Source organism: Jaculus jaculus, chromosome 2, assembly GCF_020740685.1.
Source record: "Jaculus jaculus isolate mJacJac1 chromosome 2, mJacJac1.mat.Y.cur, whole genome shotgun sequence".
NCBI lineage: Eukaryota > Metazoa > Chordata > Mammalia > Rodentia > Dipodidae > Jaculus > Jaculus jaculus.
Window position 1 is genome coordinate 194909067 of NC_059103.1, and position 19959 is coordinate 194929025.

At 50.0% G+C, this 19959-nt stretch overlaps 1 protein-coding gene across 7 annotated transcripts in view; it reads right to left on the reverse strand.

The window, feature by feature from the left end:
* Mtss1 (MTSS I-BAR domain containing 1) overlaps positions 1-19959 on the reverse strand; it is a 170958-nt gene that overhangs the window by 32891 nt on the left and 118108 nt on the right. For all 7 annotated transcript variants that reach the window (XM_045143046.1, XM_045143048.1, XM_004661347.3 and 4 more), the window contains exons 4-6: positions 7924-8008; positions 5069-5160; positions 952-1026 (exon numbers count right to left, since the gene is read on the reverse strand). In XM_045143046.1, the coding sequence (XP_044998981.1) occupies positions 952-1026; positions 5069-5160; positions 7924-8008 (252 nt within the window). The remainder of the gene's footprint in view (positions 1-951; positions 1027-5068; positions 5161-7923; positions 8009-19959) is intronic.

A 19959-nucleotide genomic window follows, 5' to 3' on the forward strand; every position in this document is an offset into this window, starting at 1 on the left:
AAATAATAAAATCTTTAGCTAGGCATGGCACATACCTTTAATCTTAGCACTTGGGAGGCAGAGGTAGGATGATCACCATGAGTTTAAGGCCACCCTGAGACTCCATAGTGAATTCCAGGTTAGCCTGAGCTAGAGTGAGACCCTACCTCAAAAAAAAAAAAAAAAAAAAGAGAACATCCTATCAAGAAAGAACAGTCTGGAAGGAATATCACCTTCTCTGGCTCAAGACAAAGTTCTTACATTTTAGGTGTGGGGAAACTGTTATAAAAGCCTAAAAAGCAGATGTAGTTAGCAAGATTTGTTTTTGGCTTATTTTCTCTTCAAACCTCCATCCATTCTGAGAGAGCAAAGATGAATCATGGGTTTGACAGTTCGCTGACTTGTCATGATGAACTGGGGCAAAAGTAAGGAAGAAGGACATCTTGTATCTGCCCAGCTTCCCTTGATGGTGGATGACGGAGCCCCGCTCATGAGCAGGAGCAGACACTAAGACTCTAGGCTCCCAGCAGCCATTTCTAATGCGCTCACTAGACTTAACGGAGGGTTTCAGAGATTACAGGCTGTGGAGGATGGAGGAGAGAAATGGTATCATTTCTACAATAGATATCATAGAACATTTTCACAAAGCATTCTTTGGGCTAGCACAGGGCTTCCAAAAAAAAAAAAACAAACAAACAGGGTTTCATTATGAATCACAGTGGGCATGGAAACTCACAGTCTGCAGACAGAGACTAGGGAGAGAGAGACAAGCTCTACTTGACGAGGGCGCCAAACTCGTAGCATATACACACATAGAGAGAACTCTGATGCGGGCAGATTCTGCTTGCTCCAATCCCTTCTCCAGAGCACCACAGCTAAGGAATTCTACAAATAAAAGAGCATCTCCTTCGAAGACATTAGCAAGCGTTCATTTCTCTAAGTCGCAATATTGAGGGTGGAATTTTCAGTTACCTTTTTTTGCTTTCTTCTGCAGTTTCAGTGTATCCGAGGACTTCTTTTTTATCTCTTGGCGAGCTTTTTTATACTCTAGGAGAAAGCAGAATAATAAATCATTTTCCCACTTAGCCATAACCTTCATCCCAGACGGCAACCCCTGGGGTAGAAATCTCACACGGTGGCACACCCTTTAATCCCAGTACTCGGGAGACGGAGCTGAGAGACTGCTGGGCGTGCCAGGCCCACAGGTGATCTCCAGGTCAGCCTGTGCTAGACTAGGACCCTATCTCAAAGGGGGGGGGGGGAGTCTCTCAATGATACTTTTCCGTAAAGGAACTATTAATACAAAGACTTACAAAGGGCATCGTGGTCTTTCCCTATCGCTCCCACCTTGAGAGAAAAAGAAAATCACTTGGGAATATCTGCTTTTGGCTTGTGTGTGTGGTGTGTGTGTATGTATGGTGTGCACATGTGAGTGCAAAGGCATGTGCCTCCCACACACACACATGTGGAGACCAGAGAGGGTCTTTTGCTCATCCACACGTTTCTTGGAGATGGGGTCTCTCGCTGAACCTGGAGCTGCCACTTTCAGCTGACCCAGAATTTCCAGTATCTATTCCCCACAGGGCAGGGTGACAGAATGTGTGGCTATGCCCTGCTGCTTACACGGGTGCTGAGGAATTGAACTAAAAGTGAATCAGGTGCTCTGGGGCCCCATGTGTATGTGGCAAGTCTTAGGGATATTTCAATTAAAAAAAAAAGCAAATTTCTCAGAGCATCAGGAAAGCTCTTCAGTATCATCCACTCCCACAGGGCACCGAGACACACCTCCCGGTGGCAGAGACCACAGCCACCAACAAGTGCCCTAAAGCCCAGCTCGTCCATGTTCAAAAATGTGCTCCCGCTCCTTGTGGTGAGGGAAGCCTGTATCGAGTGGAGGGAGGGAGGGAGGGCAGCTACTGGTGGCTTTGTGTTCTGTTCTGACATCCTTCCATCCACTCTGGCCCTTCATCTCTCCACTGTCCTGTATGTCCTTCCTTCCATTAGGCTGCCCCTCCACTGAATCTTCGCTTTCCTGTCTCTCAACCAAGTGCAGCACACTTGCCCATCTCCCATAGCCTTTTGGTTGGACTCCTTTGCGCCCCAACCTGCTCCCTTGCCTGTGGCCCTCTTAGCCTTCCTGTGGGGCATGATGGTAACCCATCTCCCCTCTGCATCTTGAGGATGCTGGGGTGATGGGGCGGGGTGAGCCAAGCTGTGGGCTAGTTGCTGAGTGCATGCTTCTTGAGTAAGGGCTGAGCTGAAGTGCAGAAGTCAGAGCTTTCTCCCAGCTCCGAACCCCATGGTCTGTCCATATGAAGGACACTGCACAGGTGTGCAGAGCCCGACACAGACTCTCCCTCTGCACCCAGGCTGCCCAGGCTCTGACTGTGAACACTGAAGAGGGAACAGAGGCGTGCCCGTCTGCGTACTTGGGATGGGAGGGAAGAAGGGCACTCAGTGACAAGCAAGGATCTCTGTCCTGCTGGATGAGCCGAGGTCAGGCAGGCCTTTTGTCGGACCTGCTTCCTTCTCCCCACACACTCAGTGAAATTTCTCTTACATAAGCTTGGCACATCCGGTCTCAATGTTTCTTTAATAAAATTGGCTTGCAGTTATTATCAGATGGGCATATTTAATGAACAACTCAAAAGAAAACCACCAACTCCCCATATGAAAAAATGTTCAAATGTTCCTACTTTCTGTCCCCTAATGGAGCCACCAATAGGCACACGTGATGACGACTCAGAGATGACAGCCCAGGACCCTGGGTGAGGAACACCCAGCTGAACAAGTGCCGTGACTTCCCGTGTCCTCAACTTCATAGAAACAAGGTACGTGAGGACCATATCAAACACAGGGGCTAGAACCCAGGTGAGAAACATCACCAGAGGTGAGTCTTGAAGAAGAATTAAAAATATATATATAACTTTTAAATGAATACAAGATTCAGGATGTCACTTTTCCCTGTTGAGGTTGAGGTCAAGGGTCACCATGAGTTCAAGGTCAGCCTGAGCTAGAGTGAGACCTTGCGTCAAAAAATATATAGATAGATAGATATAGATATACACCATCAAAAGAGGAGGAAAAGATCATGACATCAAAATAAAAGAGACTGATTGAGATGGGGAGGGGATATGATGGAGAATAGAATTTCAAAGGGGAAAATGGGGGGGTATTACCATGGGATATTTTTTATAATTATGGAAAATATTAATACAAACTAAGAAAAAAATAAAAATAAAAAAGGAAAAAAAAGTCAGGAATTGGGCTGGAGAGATGGTTTCATAGGTAAGGCATTTGCTTGCAAGCCTGACAGCCCAGTCTCAAATCCCCAGTACCTATGAAAAACCAGATGCACAAAGCGGTCTGTGTACCTGGAGTTCATATGCAGTGGCAAGACACCTGGTGTGCTCATATTCTCTCTCCCTGCTTGCTTCCTTGCAAATAATAAATACAACTGTCAGGAACAGTGAAACAAAAAGATAGATAGATAGATAGATAGATAGATAGATAGATAGATAGATAGATAGAGATAGCCAGGCATGGCGGTGCACGCCTTTAATCCCAGCACTCAGGAGGCAGAGGTAGGAGGATCGCCATGAGTTCAAAGCCACCCTGAGTCTACATAGTTGGGAATTCCAGGTCAGCCTGGACCAGAGTGAGACCCTATCTTAAAAAATATTTTTGTGTGTGTGTGTGTGTGCATGTATGTATGTTGGAGGGATGGTTTAGTGGTTAAGGCATTTGCCTGAAAAGCCAAAGGACCTAGGTTCAATTCCCCAGGATCCACGTTGGCCAGATGCACAAAGAGGCTCATGTGTCTGGAGTTTGTTTGTAATGGCTGGAGAATGAGAGAGAGGAGGGGAGAATGATCTGGATGAACACACAGCTTTCCAGGGGTTACTGACAGCTGCTGGGGATGTGGAACCATCTTCATTGAGCAGCCTGAGAAGCAGGCAGAATAACCGTTTCCATGACCACACAGCAGCCTGGCTGAGCAGCCGCCAAAAGCGTTCACTGCAGCCTTCCCTGCACCCTGCCCTGCCCTGCCATGGGGCTCCTTTGCTCCTGTCGTAGTGGATGCCAGGCTTAACTTTCTTTAGACCCCACAGCACCAAGTATGTAAATAACTTCAGAATTAGCGGGGCACAGGGTCACACGCTTGTCACCTCAGGATTTGGAAGGCTGAGGTAGGAGGTTTTAAACTCAGGGGTGCAAGAACAGCCTAGGTAACATAGTGAGTGATATCTCATTTCAAGTAAAATAAACACCTCACGCCAGGCCACCCTGAGACTACATAGTGAACTCCAGGTCATCCTGGGCTAGAGAATGAGATCCTAGCTTAGAAAAAAGCAAAACAAAACAAAACCTCAGAATGGATTAATGAAGGGATGGAAGCTTTTTTTTTTGTTTTTTGTTTTTTTGGTTTTTCAAGGCAAGGTCTCACTCTAGTCCAGGCTGACCTCGAATTCACTCTGTAGTCTCAGGGTGGCCTCGAACTCATGGTGATCCTCCTACTTCTGCCTCCCAAGTGCTGGGATTAAAGGCGCGCGCCACCATGCCCGGCGGGATGGAAGCTTATTATGAAGCAGTTTGGCTGTGTGAGGGAGGCACAATCAACATACTTGCACAAGCACCGGAGCTATTTCCTCTGCTCCTCCAACAGCTAACCAGCCTTCCCTGAGGTGATGCACAAAGAGAGCAGCGACCCACGGTGAGCAGATACCATTAGAGCCCCGGCTTTCTGAATGTTCCGGGACGTACTAGGTGTGCATGTTTGTCACTGACAGCACTGCTCTGAGGCACGTCTAATGCAGGCGATTTCAACGCCACCAAGTACTGAGACAGGCCCTCAGCTGAGGGATGTGTCATGAGGAACAAACAACTTGGACTTGGCAAAGGGAACCTTCTGGAACCTCTGGACTCATCGTCTTCTGACACTGACACTATGAGAGAAGCAGGGACAGGACAGGAGGGCCGTGAGCTGCTTTGGGGACAACAGCCAGCAGAGGTGCCAGCCAGCAGCTAGTCCACAGCTCTTTCTCAGACTGCCAGGAGCAGCGCCATGGCCCAGCCCGCTTGCGCGTACCTTTCGCATGGTCCTTGTCCAGCTGGTTAGCCACTTTCTTCCATTCCTCCATCTGCTCTTGAAGTGGGTTTATCAGGCAGTCGATTAAAGCACTTGGCCCAAAAGAAAAAGAGAAGAAGTCACACAACTATATTACTTATCAAGATTTGCGTCTGGTGCTGGGTTAGTGGCACCTGCTGGTAATCTCAGTGCTTGGGAGACGGAGGCGGAAAGATGAGGCTCTTAGGCCAACCGAAGCTACACAACCCTGCCTCGAACAAGCAACGACGACGACGATGACAACACCAAGAGCCGCATTTGCCGGTGGTGGCGCGCGCCTTTAGTCCCAGCACTCGGGAGGCAGAGGCAGGAGGATCATGGTGAGTTTGAGGCCACCCTGAGACTACACAGTGAATTAATTTCAGCTCAGCCTAGGGTAGAGTGAGACCCTACCTCCAAAAAAAAAAAAAAAAAAAAGCTGCACTTGGTCATCCCTGAAGGGACATTGTCCCTCCCACAAAACCTCCATTTCAGATCAGCCTCCATTTGGGGAATTTTGTGTGTGTGTGTTGGGGGGGAAGAGGTTTATTTTGGCTTATACACTCGAGAAGCTCCACAATGACAGGGGAAAACAATGGCATGAGCAGAGGGTGGACATCACCCCCAGGCCAACATAAGGTGGATAATAGCAACAGGGAGTGTGCCAAACACTGGCAAGGGGAAACTGGCTATAACACCCATAACCCTCCCCCAACAATACACTCCCTCCAGGAGGCGTTAATTCCCAAATCTCCATCAGCTGGGAACCTAGCATTCAGAACACCTAAGTTTATGGGGGACACCTGAATCAAACTACTACGTTCTGCCCCTGGCCCCCATAAACTATTAATCATCCATGAGGTGAAATGCAATGCAGTCAGTCCAACTTTCAAAGTCCATTTGGGGATGTTTGTGAACACTATTCAGAAGTTGTAGCTGGGCGTGGTGTTGCACACACCTTTAACCCCAGCACTTGGGAGGCAAGGGTAGGAGGATTGCTATGAGTTCAAAGTCAGCCTGAGCTAGAGAGAGATTGTACCTTAACTCCCTGCCCCCCCAAAAAAGTTGCAAATGGGGCTGGGGAGATGGTTCAGCAGTTAAAGGTGCTTGCTCCATAAGCCTGCCAGCCAGAGTTCAATACCCAGCATCCATGGCAAAGGGAGGCGGAGCCAGAAGAATACAGGAGCTTGTGGGCAGCTAGGCTGGCCTTCCTAGTGGCAAAAAGAACAAGAGAAGGCCTGGAGAGATGGTTTAGTGGTTAAGGCATTGGCCTGTGAAGCCTAAGGACCCAGGTTCGATTCCAAGAACCCACATAAGCCAGATGCACCAGGTGGCGTTCATGTCTGGAGTTCATTTGCAGTGGCTAAACCTGGTGTGCCTCTCTCATTAAAAAAAAAACAAAAAACAAAAACAAAAAAACAGCTGGGCATGGTGGCACACACTTTTAATCCCAGCACTCAGGAGGCAAAGGTAGGAGGATTGCTGTGAATTTGAGGCCACCCTGAAATGACATAGTGAATTACAGGTCAGCCTGAGCTACAGCAAGACCCTACCTTGAAAAAGAAAAAGGGGGGAGGGAGGGCATTACCATGGGATTTTTTTTATAATCATGGAAAATGTTAATAAAAATTAAATTTAAAAAAAGAAAAAGAAAAAAAATAGAACAAGCCCCGCCTTGAGAAAGATGAAGATGAAGAGGTCCAAGGCCCAGAGGTTGTCCTTTGACCTCTGTGCTGGTTAGATTCAGGTGTCCCCCATAAACTTAGGTATTTTGAATGCTAGTTCTCCCAGCTGGTGGAGACTGATTAAAAACTATGGGGACTTTTAATGTTGGATGGATGGATGCATTGCATTTTACGTCATGTATGGTTATCAGTTTATGGGGACCAGGGGCGGAATGTGGTGGTTAGATTCAGGGGTCCCCCATAAACCTAGGTGTTGTGAATGCTAGGTCCCCAGCTGATGAAGATTTGGAAATATGCCTCTTGGAGGCAGTGTACTGTGGGGCACAGACTTATGGGTGTTATAGCCAGTTTCCCCTGGCCAGTGTTTGGCACACTCTCCTGTTGCTGTTGTCCACCTGATGTTGGCCAGGAGGTGATGTCCACCCTCTGCTCATGCCATCATCTTCCCCTGCCAGTGTGGAGCATTCCCAAGGCATTGCTATCTTTTTAACAACACGGGGTTCTCATTGGCACCGGGCCTGGAAGGTATGAAGATGCATGAATGGCACAGCTGGAGACCCAGAAGGATGGGCAGCAGGTCCGGGTCACGAGGGGCAGGGGGATGTCCAGGTGCACCCCTTACTTGTGTGGGCTACTCAAACCAGCTGCAGGTCAGCACACAGCATGGCGATCACTGAGAGGAAAATGGCCAATTCCACTTGAATGCTGGTGACTCCAAATACCTGTGCCAGCCACTGCCATTGTGCCCTACTCTGGAAGCCTGGAAGCTGGCAGCTATCCCCTCAGAGGTGCCATTCTGTCTCAGTAGCTTGGAAAGAAGCACATAGGCCAGTGTGGCATGCCCACTATTCAAATCCTCAGCCCTCCTTCCGAGAGGCTACCACAGAGCAAGGGGGTGCCAGGGCCTCAGCAGCTCCTCAAGTGGTGGAAGGTGAGGAAGGAAGGACCTGACGGGAGATGCAGGCTCCGTGAGGCAGAGATTGTGCCCATGGAGCGCCACATAAGCATCTGGCTTATGTGAGGAAAGGGCGGGTATGAGGACTTAAATGCACTGGGCAGACCCGTGCTGCATGGCAAGGGATGCAACATATCTCTGCTTCCCTAACCCAGAATCGGCGGGGCTCTGGGATCAGGACAGAACACGCGCCTCACCTGGAAAACTGCCTCAGCTTGGTCTCGATGCTTCTGTGCCGCATGCACATCCTCGTGAGTGCTGAGCCAATCTCCCGGGTGCCACCTGGAAGAGCAAGGGGTACAGGTGAGGGGTGGGGGCGCGCAGGAATGCTTGAGAGCTTGGGACAATTTCCAAGACGCATGTCACCACATCACAGAACCTAAGCCACCGCCTTCAAACTTCCCACCCTGCACATGCTGAAGACATGTACATCTGTGGTGGCATCTGCCTGTCTCCACAATGGGGGTGTGTGTGTGTGTCCCCGCACTGTGTGGTGCACATGTATGCGGAGGCCAGAGCACAGTTGGGTGTCTCATGGGACCCGAGCTCACCAATTAGGCCAGACTGGCTGGCAGGGAGCCCAGGGATCCTGTCTCTGCTTCCGTGGCACTGGGATTACAAGCGTGCACCACCATGCTTGGTGATTTTAATGTAAGGTCTACGGACCAAACGCAGGTCCTCATGCTTGCAAGTATCTTCCTGACTGGGCTATCTCCCTGGCTCTACTCTCCTATTTGCTATTCCCTCTGCCTCGTAATATTGATCAGAAATCAACTTATGATCCATGTGAAAAAATGCTTCTTGGGCTGGGGAGATGCTCAACAGTTAAAGGCCTTGCTTGCTTGGTTATAAGCCTACTGAGTAAAACGCGATTCTTCTGAGTGCCCACATCAAGCAGGAGGTGGAGCGGTACACGGGTCTGTAATCCCAGCAGTGGCATGTAGAGCCGACGTGAGCCAGAAGCTCGAAAGCAGCAGTGGCAAGAGACCCTTCCTGTGTCAACAGACTCTGGAAGGAGAGGAGAAATACTCCCAAGGCTGTTCCCTGCTGTTCATACACACGCCACGGCACACACGCAGGCACGTACACACAAATACAGACTAAGCATAAAAAAAATTTCAGGAATTCTGACCCGAAAGTTTCTGGGAGGGAAATACTATATAGAGTTTCCTCATTTCTGGCAAAAGAAACCTCAAGATTATTTTAGAACAGCTAAGGGGCCATTTCAGTTAATTACTGCAAAGACACATGATCTAAAATGCAACTGCTTCAGAGACTAGCAAAGCTCAGAGGTGAGAAGGAAGCGCAGGAGCTAGAGAGATGGCTCAGTGGCTAATGAGCCTGCCTGCAAAGCCTAAGGGCTCAAGTTCGATTCCCCAATAGCCATGTAACCCAGATGCAAAAGGTGGCACATGCATCTGGAGTTTGGTTGCAGTGGCTAGAGACCCTGGTGCACCCATTCTCTTTCTCTCTCTCACACACACAAATTAATATTAAAAAAAATAAATAAATAAGAGCCTGGCGTGGTGGCACATGCCTTTAATCCCAGCACTTGGGAGGCAGAAGTAGGAGGATCACCGTGAGTTCGAGGCCACCCTGAGACTCCCATAGTGAATTCCAGGTCAGCCTGGACTAGAGTAAAACCCTACCTCAAAAAACCAAAAGATAAAATAAAATAAACAAAATGGAAGCACAGGGTAGTTTTAAGCCAACACCAGTGGCCAAGGTCTTCAAATTCAGCAAAAAAAGAAAGAAAAAAAAAAGGAAGCTCAAACGGTTTGATTTTTCCAAAATTCTTCTCATTCTTTCCTTTCAGGCACACCCTTCTCTAAGATTATTTTTGAAGTTTTTCTACTCCTTCCCCTTTTGAAAACAATTCTTGAATCAGCATTTACTAGGGCATGAAGTGGGGGAGCAAACTGTAACCTCAGATAGTTACTACATACCACACCCTGGAAGGCATAGTTAGAAAAACACCGTACTTGTAAAATTGGGAGAAATTGTCAAATAAAGCACTATTCTTAACAAACAAGGCCTTCAAGGAGAAGCCACAGGAATTTATGGCAGGCTTAACCAAAAAGACAGGAAAACAAAAACCCCTCTTTTTAAGACACATGACTTTATATGGGCTGTATTGTCTGTACTCTCTCCTAGAAATGGTCAACTGTTGACACTGTTATGCTTACTTTCCATTTTGTCCTGCAAGACTAATAGCTCCATCCAAAAAAATAATTTGATATATATCCAATATGAATATTTCTGAATTTTATTTTGGCCCCCACAGGAAGCTGTCTTAGGAAAATCCTCCCAGTTTTCTCAAGCACAGCTCCTCGGTGTTGACATGATTAGGGGCTGTTGGCATCCCTGCCTTGCACTACAAGTTAGGAGTAGGTTCCCCCTGCTATACCCACTCAGATTTGTGGCACCTACAAAATGTCTCCAGATAGTACCAGGTGTCCCTTGCTGAAAACCACTGCTGTAAAAACGCTCCAACAAGCAGCAACTGTTACCCCAAAGCTGACTTTCTAAGTGGCCTGAAGTCTTATTTTAAATGCCGTCCCCTTCACTTCCTGGCACCTGCTCCTGAAAGCCATCTTTGAGAGTCTCTACCAGTGACTGCCAGTAGAGGGCGTTACTCTCACATGTTCCACCTGCCCCGGGGGCCTTTCTCCAGGCTCTTAAAATTTTCATTGCTTTTGAGGAAGGCTGGGGACTGTTTTATCCCCAGGGAAATATCTTTTCTTTTTTCCTTCTGGGGCCTTCATTTGATTACAAGTTAATAACCCAGCCACACAAGGATATTCGCCTACTCATCCATTGCTGGTAGGAAGTTAAGACAAATACTTTTGGGGAGGGAACAAGAAAAATGCCTTCAAAATATAATCTCTTTGACCCAGCCATTCTAATCCTAGAAATTTAACCTGAGGAGATAATTGAGGATGAGAAACCCTTACCTATCAAGGTAGTAGTCACTGAAATGCTTGTGACATTAAATAAATAAAAGCCCCACCATAGGAATCTTGTTAAGTCGGGCACAGGGCACACAAGGGAGTGACGTGACGGAGAACGCAGTGCCTGGCCGCAGACGCTGGCGCTGAGAACGGCTGCACACCGGTCAGTCCCCTGCACAGATCGCTGTTCACCCTTACATTTTCTCAGCTGCACTGGAATTATCACTGTGCCTGTTTGTACTGTAGACAGACAAAGTGCTTTTAAGCAATGTGTCCAAGCTCTCAGGGCTAGTGATGCTCCTCCAAGTGGAAGCTGCAGGGGTGGTGTGTGTGGCGCCTCTGCGGTGTGCCCTGCCCGCCCCCCCAAGACGACAGGAAGCCCTGCACCCATCTTACTCATTGACGCACAGTGACGGCAATGGGGCTTTTGACAGCCAACTCTGTAACTCTGGTCCTTGAGCCCAGGCTGCCTAGTTGCTGCCTTCAGGACGGGACTCCCTCCTAGCTATGAGCTGGGTGATGGGAGCGCCCATTTCCTCGAGGGAGAAAGAATTAGGCCGCTGGAAGAGATCACTGTGGAGGCCGGATCTCCCCAGCCTGCACTCCACTTCTCTACTTCGATACTTTAGCTTCTTTTTTTTTTTTTCTTTAACCAGATATTTCCCGTAGATTTATTTCATCCTCAGGACAGCCCAAGGCTTTCCGGAAGCAGCTGAGCCAGGGGCAGATAACAGCAGTTTCCAAACTTGCCTGGGCCCCATCACGGCACTCTGCAGAACGGGAAGCCGCGGGGAGGGGAGGAGTTGAAGACCCACAAAGCCTCTGTCCGGGAGGCAGATGACATCCCCTGTGTACCCCGGGACTGGACTTGCTGATCCCGGCATGGGGAACCCTAAAAATAGATCTCGTTAAGCGCTTAGCCACAGCTGCCGCTCCCCTGACCCTTGCCAGCAGTTGTGAAAAAAATCAGCAGGTTTGAATCAAAGGAAACTGCCTGGAGCTGCAAAGCCAGAAGACACCTGGGAGACGTCCAGCTTGACAGCGGGATTATTAATAGAATCCCAAGGCTGAGGCACCTGTGAGTGAGGACAAGCTCTTACTCATTATACCATAACTCCAAGTACCCAAAACTGGTGCTGAATGAGGAAACATTATTATTTTGAGAACAAATGCCAGGCTGGTCCTCCCTGGAAGCTGGACCATGGATTGGTTTGTCTTTTGTTTGTTCCTTAAATGTCATCTATTTTTTATGAATACACTTATAAAGGGTTCCAAATAAACATGAGATACTCAATCGTAGTAAAGGCCTAGATGAGTTTGGGGTCAATCTAGACAAATGATGGTATATTCCTTTTAGATTGCTGCTGTAACAATGATCCCAAACTCAGTGGTCCCAAACAAAACAGGCTCATTACCCTACAGTCTGGAGGGTGGTAGTCCACAAGAGATCTCGCTGGGCTGCTTCCCTTCTGGAGACTGTGGGGACAATCTGCTTACCTGCCCTTTCCAGCCTCCAGGAGCTGCCTGCCTGCCTGCCTGGATGGCCTCATCATGACCTTTTCATCTACAGAGGCAGACATGCCACAGCTCTTCTCTGACCTCCGCAGGCCCGGCCTCTTCTCTCTCTGGTTCCCTTCCCTCCTAACAGAAGCCTTTTCAATGTATCGTTATATTTGTCATGATATTGGGCCTACCAAGGTTGTCTAAGATAAACTTCTGTCTCAAGATCCTGAACAGAATTACATTTGCAGAGAGCTGTTTGCCCATGTGATCTGTAACACACTCGCAGGTCTGGGGAGAAAGGCATCATTGGGGTGCATTGCTAATTATACCAAAGACAGGTTGGAGTTGTGAAACTGGAGGGCACAGAGGGCCCTGTGGTAGACTCGAGCAGCCGTTCATACTTAGAGGACGGTGGTCCCATCCCGTGCCCCTGGCAGTGGCTGGCTCAGGAATGGGAAAGAGATGCACGGAGGCGGCTGCTGGGAAGATGACTCAGTGGTTAAAGGTGCTTGCTTGCAAAGCCTCATGGCCCAGGTTCAATTCCAGCCATCTATGTGAAGCCAGACAGGCACTGCGTTGCAATGGCACGAGACTCTGGCAAAGTGTGTGCAGATGCTCTCACACACACATATGCAAATGAATAATAATTTACGCAAAATAGGAAGAAGGTATCACAGAGAGTCACAGGACACGAGCGAGGAAGCAGGATGCCTAGCTGTTGCAGTGTGTCATCTTTATTCGTTGTGTGTGCTACGGATGGAAGGCAGACATAACCCAGTCCCTGGCAATCCTCCTAGCCACAGGCTGAGCCTGACCTCACTCTGGGCGCAGGTTCTTATTTGGCAAGGGCAGCATGTCTTACTGGTAAAGCCATCACGGTCGGTTCCGAATCTCACCAGCAGAAAGGAAGAAAGGGAGAATGACCCTCCCGTGCGCCCTCCTCCCATGACCACGGACTGTCACCATACAAAATACAAGCTGGTCATTTGACACTGTGGCCCAGCGACACACAAATAACTCCATGGCTCAGATCTTCATGCTTTTCAATGTGACGCTCACCAAAACCATTTCCCACGGCAAGCAAAGATTTCTGTAGTAAAGCAGAACAGACCTGGGGGCGTTCACAAACTCCACGAGCCTGACTGACAACTGCATTAGCTTCCTCGGACTGCACGGGACAGTGAGGGTACCACGCTGGCTGGCTTCAACCAGCCAAACGTACTCCTCACCGTCCCGAGGCTCCAAGCCTGCTCCCTCTCAAGCATGTACAAGGGGCACTTTCCCGTCTCCTCATTTGTGGTGGCTCTGGCCACCCCGGACAGCAGTGGCATCGCTCCACTCTCTGCCTCTAGGACACCACATGGCTCCCCTTCTGCGTCCTGTGACTTCCTGTGAGGCATGTGCGAAGGCAATCCCCTCTGCCCCGTGCGCCTATGTCTGAGTTCCCCTACCCTTCAAAATGCCAGTGTTAAGCCAGGCATGGTGGCTCATACCCACCCAGCATTTGGAGCCCAAGACAGTGTGGTGGTTTGATTCAGGTGTCCCCATAAACTCATGGGTTCTGAATGCTTAATCCACTGCTGGTGGCAATCTGGGAACTGTATCCTTACTAGAAAAGGTATGCAGATGGGGGCAGGCGTATGGGTGTTACAGCCAGCTTCCCCTTGCCAGTGTTTGTCACACTTTCCTGCTGCTGTTGTCCAGGTGGTGATGGCCAGCCTCTGCTCATGCCACCATTTTCTCTGCCATCATGGAGTTTCCAGTGAGCCCTGAAGCCAAATTAAATCCTTTCCTCTCATCAGCTGATCTTGTGCCAGCAGTGAGACACTAACTATAACAGGTAGGAAAATCACCCTGAGTTCAAGGGCAGCCTGAGTGACAAAATGAGTACCAGGTCAGTCTGGGCTAGAGTGAGACCCTGCCCACAGGTTCTTTAAAGTGCCAGTGTTACTGGATGAGCGTCTACCTCAATGACCTTTCCCTCTTTAATTACACCTTCCAAAACCACATGTCCAAATAGTCACATTTGTGAATAATAAGGATTGGGAATGTCGAAATAGCGCTGGGGGAGACAGTGCAAGCCCTGACAAGGATGCATCCTGATGTGAAAGCTACTTAAACGCGGGCTCTCGAGGGGACTCACACTTGGGGGGGGAGGGATAACGGCACAAAAAGTGCAGATAAGGGTCGAGACTATTAGGAATCGGGAAAGGAAAATGGAGGCACAAGAGGGATGAGAAAGGGGACCAGAAGGGGTATGATCAAAGCACATCATAGACATGTGTGCAGATGTCACAATGTAACCCCGTGTGCAATTAATACAGGCCAGTGAAGAACTGGAGCCAGGGAGCTGGGTACGTGCTTGCTGTGCAAGCATGAGGGGCTGAGTTCAGCCCCAGGACCCACGTAACATGCTAGGTATCATGGGATGAGCCAAACTGGGGAGATCCCTGGAGCAAAGTGGCTAGCTGGCATAGCCCGAGACCCTGTCTCACAAAAGGTGGGCAGCCTTCCTAAGGATGACATCTAAGTCTGTCTTCTGGACAAGACCCAGGTGCACACGTGCATGCCACACACACGCATGCATGCGCACGCACACATGCAAAAACTAAGAAAGTAAAAACAGCACACTATCTTCACAGCAGCCCTAGGAGGAAAATGTCGACGTTGTGTTCACTGAGTGCTCAAGCCCAGCGGGGCTCACTAGCTCAGCCACGCGGCAGCTAAGCGGTTCAGCCCAGATCCAGACCCCGCTTTGACCGACACCAGAAGATTCCTTCCCACTCTGCCAAGCTGGACACATTCCCAAGCAAGGACAAAGAGGTGCGTTAGCGTCACAAACAGAATACAAATTGTTTCGTGCGTATTTTGTGGAGGGTGGGGAGGAAATTGGAAGGGCAGAGGCCACCAAGCCACGGTTCCTTCCTAATAGTCCCACTGACTCAACCCTTCCAAGTGCCACTAGGACGGCGGGACAGTGGTGTCCATCAGGTGACACTGTCACAGCCCTCAAAGCAGCCTCACTTGCAGGTGCTTTCGTCTCTGGGCACAGCAGGAGTGTCCCGGGCAGGTGGTCTCGGCCCAGCGTGGGCACGTGGCAGCCAGGATGAAGCCAATGCCCTGGCTAAGACGTGGGCACAGGCCTCGGCCTCCTCTCCAAGGCCCGTACTGCCTGACGGCTAATTAGTAGCTGGAGAGAACTGGGGCTTTCGAGAAGCAGCCCCCCGCCCCCACCTGCCCCCACAGCTCTGCTGGCTGCGATCACTCCATGGGCATCAGGAGCATCCTGGGGGCGTGGTGGCACATGCCTTTAATCTCAGTACTTGGGAGGCAGAGGTAGGAGGACTGTCATGAGTTCGAGGCCAACCTGAGACTACATAGTGAATTCCAGGTCAGAGCAAGACCCTACCTTGAAAAAAAAAAAAAAAGCCTCCTGGGTAGACCCATCAATACTCAGCCATCCCCCATCATAACAACCAGAAATGCCTCCTGGGTGCAAAGTCGCCTTTGTTGGGAAGGACAGACTTAAGGGAACATGTGTCCTCTGGCTCCTGACTCTGGGGCTGTGGAAGTCAGGAGCACACACTCGCTATGGAAGCTGCCTCCCAATCTCTCATCACCAGACAGGAAAGCAATTAAGGCCGAGCCTCCTCAGTCTCCTAAGCACAGAGGTAATAGGCACCTCGCCTTCTGTAATGAAGAAAACCTCCCACTTGCCATTAAAAAGACAATCACTTAAAAATACACAACAGACACACGCACAAAGTCAACAGGCCTTTGCTCTTGCACCCCCAGCCTTCTTTCAATTAGATGCAGCTTATGAACAAGAAAAAGTATTAGAAAAGGCCAAATAAGTAGAAAGGACCTGAGCCCAGAGCAGACAGGAAGGTAGGTGAGTCAGCGAGAGTGGCTTCCGGTCACTCGATGGCTTGGGGCTTCTCTCTTTGATACCTGGCCAGCGGTGAACAGCCATCTCTACAGTGTCTCTGAGGAGCTGTGGCACCAGACACAAAACGGTGGCCACACAAGCCTAACCTCAGATGACGTCTTCCTCAAAGTGTACAGCAACCATGCACTGCATAGGAAGCTCACCTGCCACAGCTTACTTCTCTCGTAGCAAGTTGAAAAGATGCCAGAGAGGTATGTGCCCAGATAGCTAACTACCACATACTCAAAACACCCCAAATCTGAATTTGGGGTCCCCTGTGGCATCCTTTTCAAAGTCTAATCCACCCAGACCAAAACTTACCTGCTGAGGTAAATAATGCCCTTCGTCCCTCTCTCTCCTTACGCACGCACACACACACTTGGGTGATCTACAGGCACTTAGCAGCACGTAAGCCGCCTACTTTGCACAGTTTTCACACTGGTGAATGGGGTTTGGGTTCTAATCTGCCACCCTCGCCTGCGGGAACGAGAGAATAGACGGGAAAGCGCAGCTCTGCAGTCAGTTAGCAGCGTGGCTCTGGCAACAGTCCCGACTCACTTAGACTCAAATGTTGATGGTTATACTCTTTTTTTAAAAAAAATATTTATTTAGCTAGAGAGAGAGAGAAAGATAAAGGAAGAGACTAAGAGAAGGAGAGAATGGGCATGCCAGGGCCCCCAGCCACTGCAAACAAACTCCAGATACATGTGCCCCCTTGTGCATCTGGTTTATGTGAGTCCTGGGGAATCGAACTAGGGTCCTTAGGCTTCACAGGAAAACACCTTAACTGCTAAGCCATCGCTCCAGCCCAGATGGTTATACTCTTTAAAGGTGTGGGGGGGGAGGGGGGAGTATGCTTGCTGATTACTGCTATGTCAAATTATTTTCTATCTGTCACACCTGAAATGCCAGTTTGGGATACTTGTAAAACCGAGTGAGTATCCTAGATTTTTATACTTTTCCTCCATAACTGTGTGTGTGCGTGTGTGTACACGCGCACTGAGGCTTGAACTGGCCTCATGCATGCCTTTCAAGCCCTCTACCGCTAAGCTACACCCCAGTCTACCTCTCTGCTTTTCCCACCACCTCACCCACACTTTGACGACAATTTTTCAAAGCAGCTTGCTTTTACCTTACCTTTCTAAGCATTCTGGTTGTTTTGTACCAAGAACAAATCCTGATTTTCACACTCATACTCCCACGATTTCTGTCCCTGAAAACTCAGGTGTTGAGCGGCAGTCACACATCTGACCAGGGCTGGCTTAGGAGCGCGTGTCTGACTCTTGGTTAAGCCGGCCACTCAGATGGGAGAAGTGTGCACAGCCTAACAGAAGCTTCCAGCAGCGAGTGTTGTCAAGGTAGCACTGGTGTATCTCACACAGAACGCAGGAGCACTGGCTCCATCTACGGGCCAATTAGGCAGGGCCCCGATGTAACACTGATCGTCAGGTTCTTGAAGAGGCAGACGCCAGGTAATTGCCAGGCTGCCCGTCATCCCCTATGGTGCACTTGCCAGCGAGTAACGACCCTCTCTCCTCAGGCACCTACTATCCCTCTTCAAGGAGGAGCGGGCAGTCGGGACACAGAAAGCCAATGAACTGCGGGCAGTTTCCATGGATGCTGGAATAGTTCCTTCTTCCCACACACCACAGCAACAGCGTGTCCAGTGCCCCCACCCAGAAAGGTGCCCCGCGCCCTCACTGCCAAGCGTCCATGCACAAAGAGATTGTGGACAGCACTCAAGGCTGCAGCACGGACAGGGTCATGGCCGACTTACTCCAGGTTGTCTCCATCCTTCTGCCACACCCTCCCCACCGGAGGCAGGCAGCTGCCCTCCGCTACAGGTGGCCCTGGCCCTGGGTGTTCCTTGACTGTTAATGTTCCTACTGCCGACCTATGGACCCTTGTATGACCAGCTTCCTTCCAGCCAAGAGTGAAGAGGAAGGCTCCTACTGAAATGAGGGCTTAGCCCCGACGTGGACACTCAAGGCCATTCCAGGCCACATCTTGCCAGGCTGTTCCATTTTGGTATCTCTCCCCCCTCACAAGTCAGTTCTCAGGGAGCCCCAAAGTCTCCAAGTGTCAGATGTCTTTTCACCTTGACAGCGGCTGGGGGCCTGCCTGGCATGGCATCACAGAAGTTCCCTCAGCATGCATCAGCTGCCGCTCTGGCTGGGCACGGCTGGGTATACCATCTGTCGCCCGGGGGGGATGCCTGGAGGCCAGCACTCACCCTGGTTGAAACAGGTCTGCACGTGCACGCACGCACGCACGCACATGCGGAGTGTCAGGCTTGACCACGGATCCAGGCGCCCTCCTTCCACCATCCCCTGATCTGGCTGGAGAGACCTTCACGTCCCGACATGAACTGGCAGTACACGGGTCTCTGAAGGAGTGAAAGGAGCTACAAAACGGCTTCCCACAGGAGCCTGAATGCTAACAGAAAAAGGAGGCAGCTCGGTTCTTGTGCCTGGACAAGTTCAGCTGTGAGCTCCAGCAAAGACAAGGTTTTACATAAAAACTGGGGGCAAGGAACCAAGGGCAGGTAGGTGCAGATTAAACCAGACCACTGCAACAACGGCTCTGAGGAGCACCTGGTACCCCAGCATGGAGCCCGGCCAGACCTCGGCTGAAGGTAGGCGTACCTGCCGGAGGAGCTGAGGCCATCTCCCCTCAGGTTACCTCCAAGCCAGGCCAGATGGCCGCTTTCCTGGCACATGCTGGAGTGGCCACGAAGCAGCATTCCCACACTCAACCGACATTTAGGAAGATGTACTTTGGTGTAATTGCCGTAATATGAGACAGCCCCTGCCCTCAAGAGTGACTATGTCATCCCCTCAAATTGAAAATGCGGACTTTCATGGTGACTTTAATGCTGGAAGGTGCCATGAAATGACAGGCCAGCAGCTCTGGGTGAACTCACATGACTTCCTCCCTACTGTGGTTTCTCTTGTGCAGGAAACTCCTCCTCCAGCCACACGCAGCTGGCTCCTACGGTGTGGGGGAGGCCATGTGTGCGTGTGGCGGGGGTGGGGGGGTGGGGGGGGCTGGCATTCTTTTTTCTCTACAGGTCTTTTTGTGCATTCACAAGCTGCTCTGTTTCCCCTGGACCCATCAGCACTGGATTTTCAATCTTGCACATGGAGGTGAGTAACAGGAGGAAGGCAAGATCCTTATGTGTGACTCCAGGGAGGGGAAGGAGAGGAGCAAGAAAGAGCCAGCCTGGGCTCTCCTGAGCTATCACAGACTGGGACGCTCCAGCTTGCACTAGGGCCGTCTCCTCCCGGCGTCAGCAGCTACCTGTACGTCACCACGTGGTCTCTGATGCTTCTGTCAGCCCAGACGCCAGCGCCAAGATCACACAAACTCTTCTGTATGTGCCACTTAGAGCCCAAGGGTTCTTACCACACACACAGTCTGATGACAAGGAAACGAGCAGGTGCCACTTAGATCCCCTCAACGTTCTTACATCATACACAGTCTGATGGCAAGAAAACAAACGTGTATGAAACACGAGAAGTACTTTAACCCACACAGAGAGGTTCCTTAGGCCAAAAGTGGGGGCGGGGGGGAGCTTAAAACAAATTTTTAAAAATAAACCGTTAAGAGCCCTCCACAAAGGAAGCGCCACTTCCCGTGGGCCACAATAGTAATCCTAACAGCCTGCTTCAGCCTTCAAGAAGAGAAAAACACGTGGAATTTCCTGTTCAGAAAACTGTTATTCAGCAACTGTATATAGCTGGGGCCGGAAGGGCAGGCCAGCTGGTGTTTACGGGACAACTAATACTGCGAGCTCAGCAAACGCTAGGGAGGCTCAGCAGCCTGTTCTGGAAGACACCATGGTGCCCCCA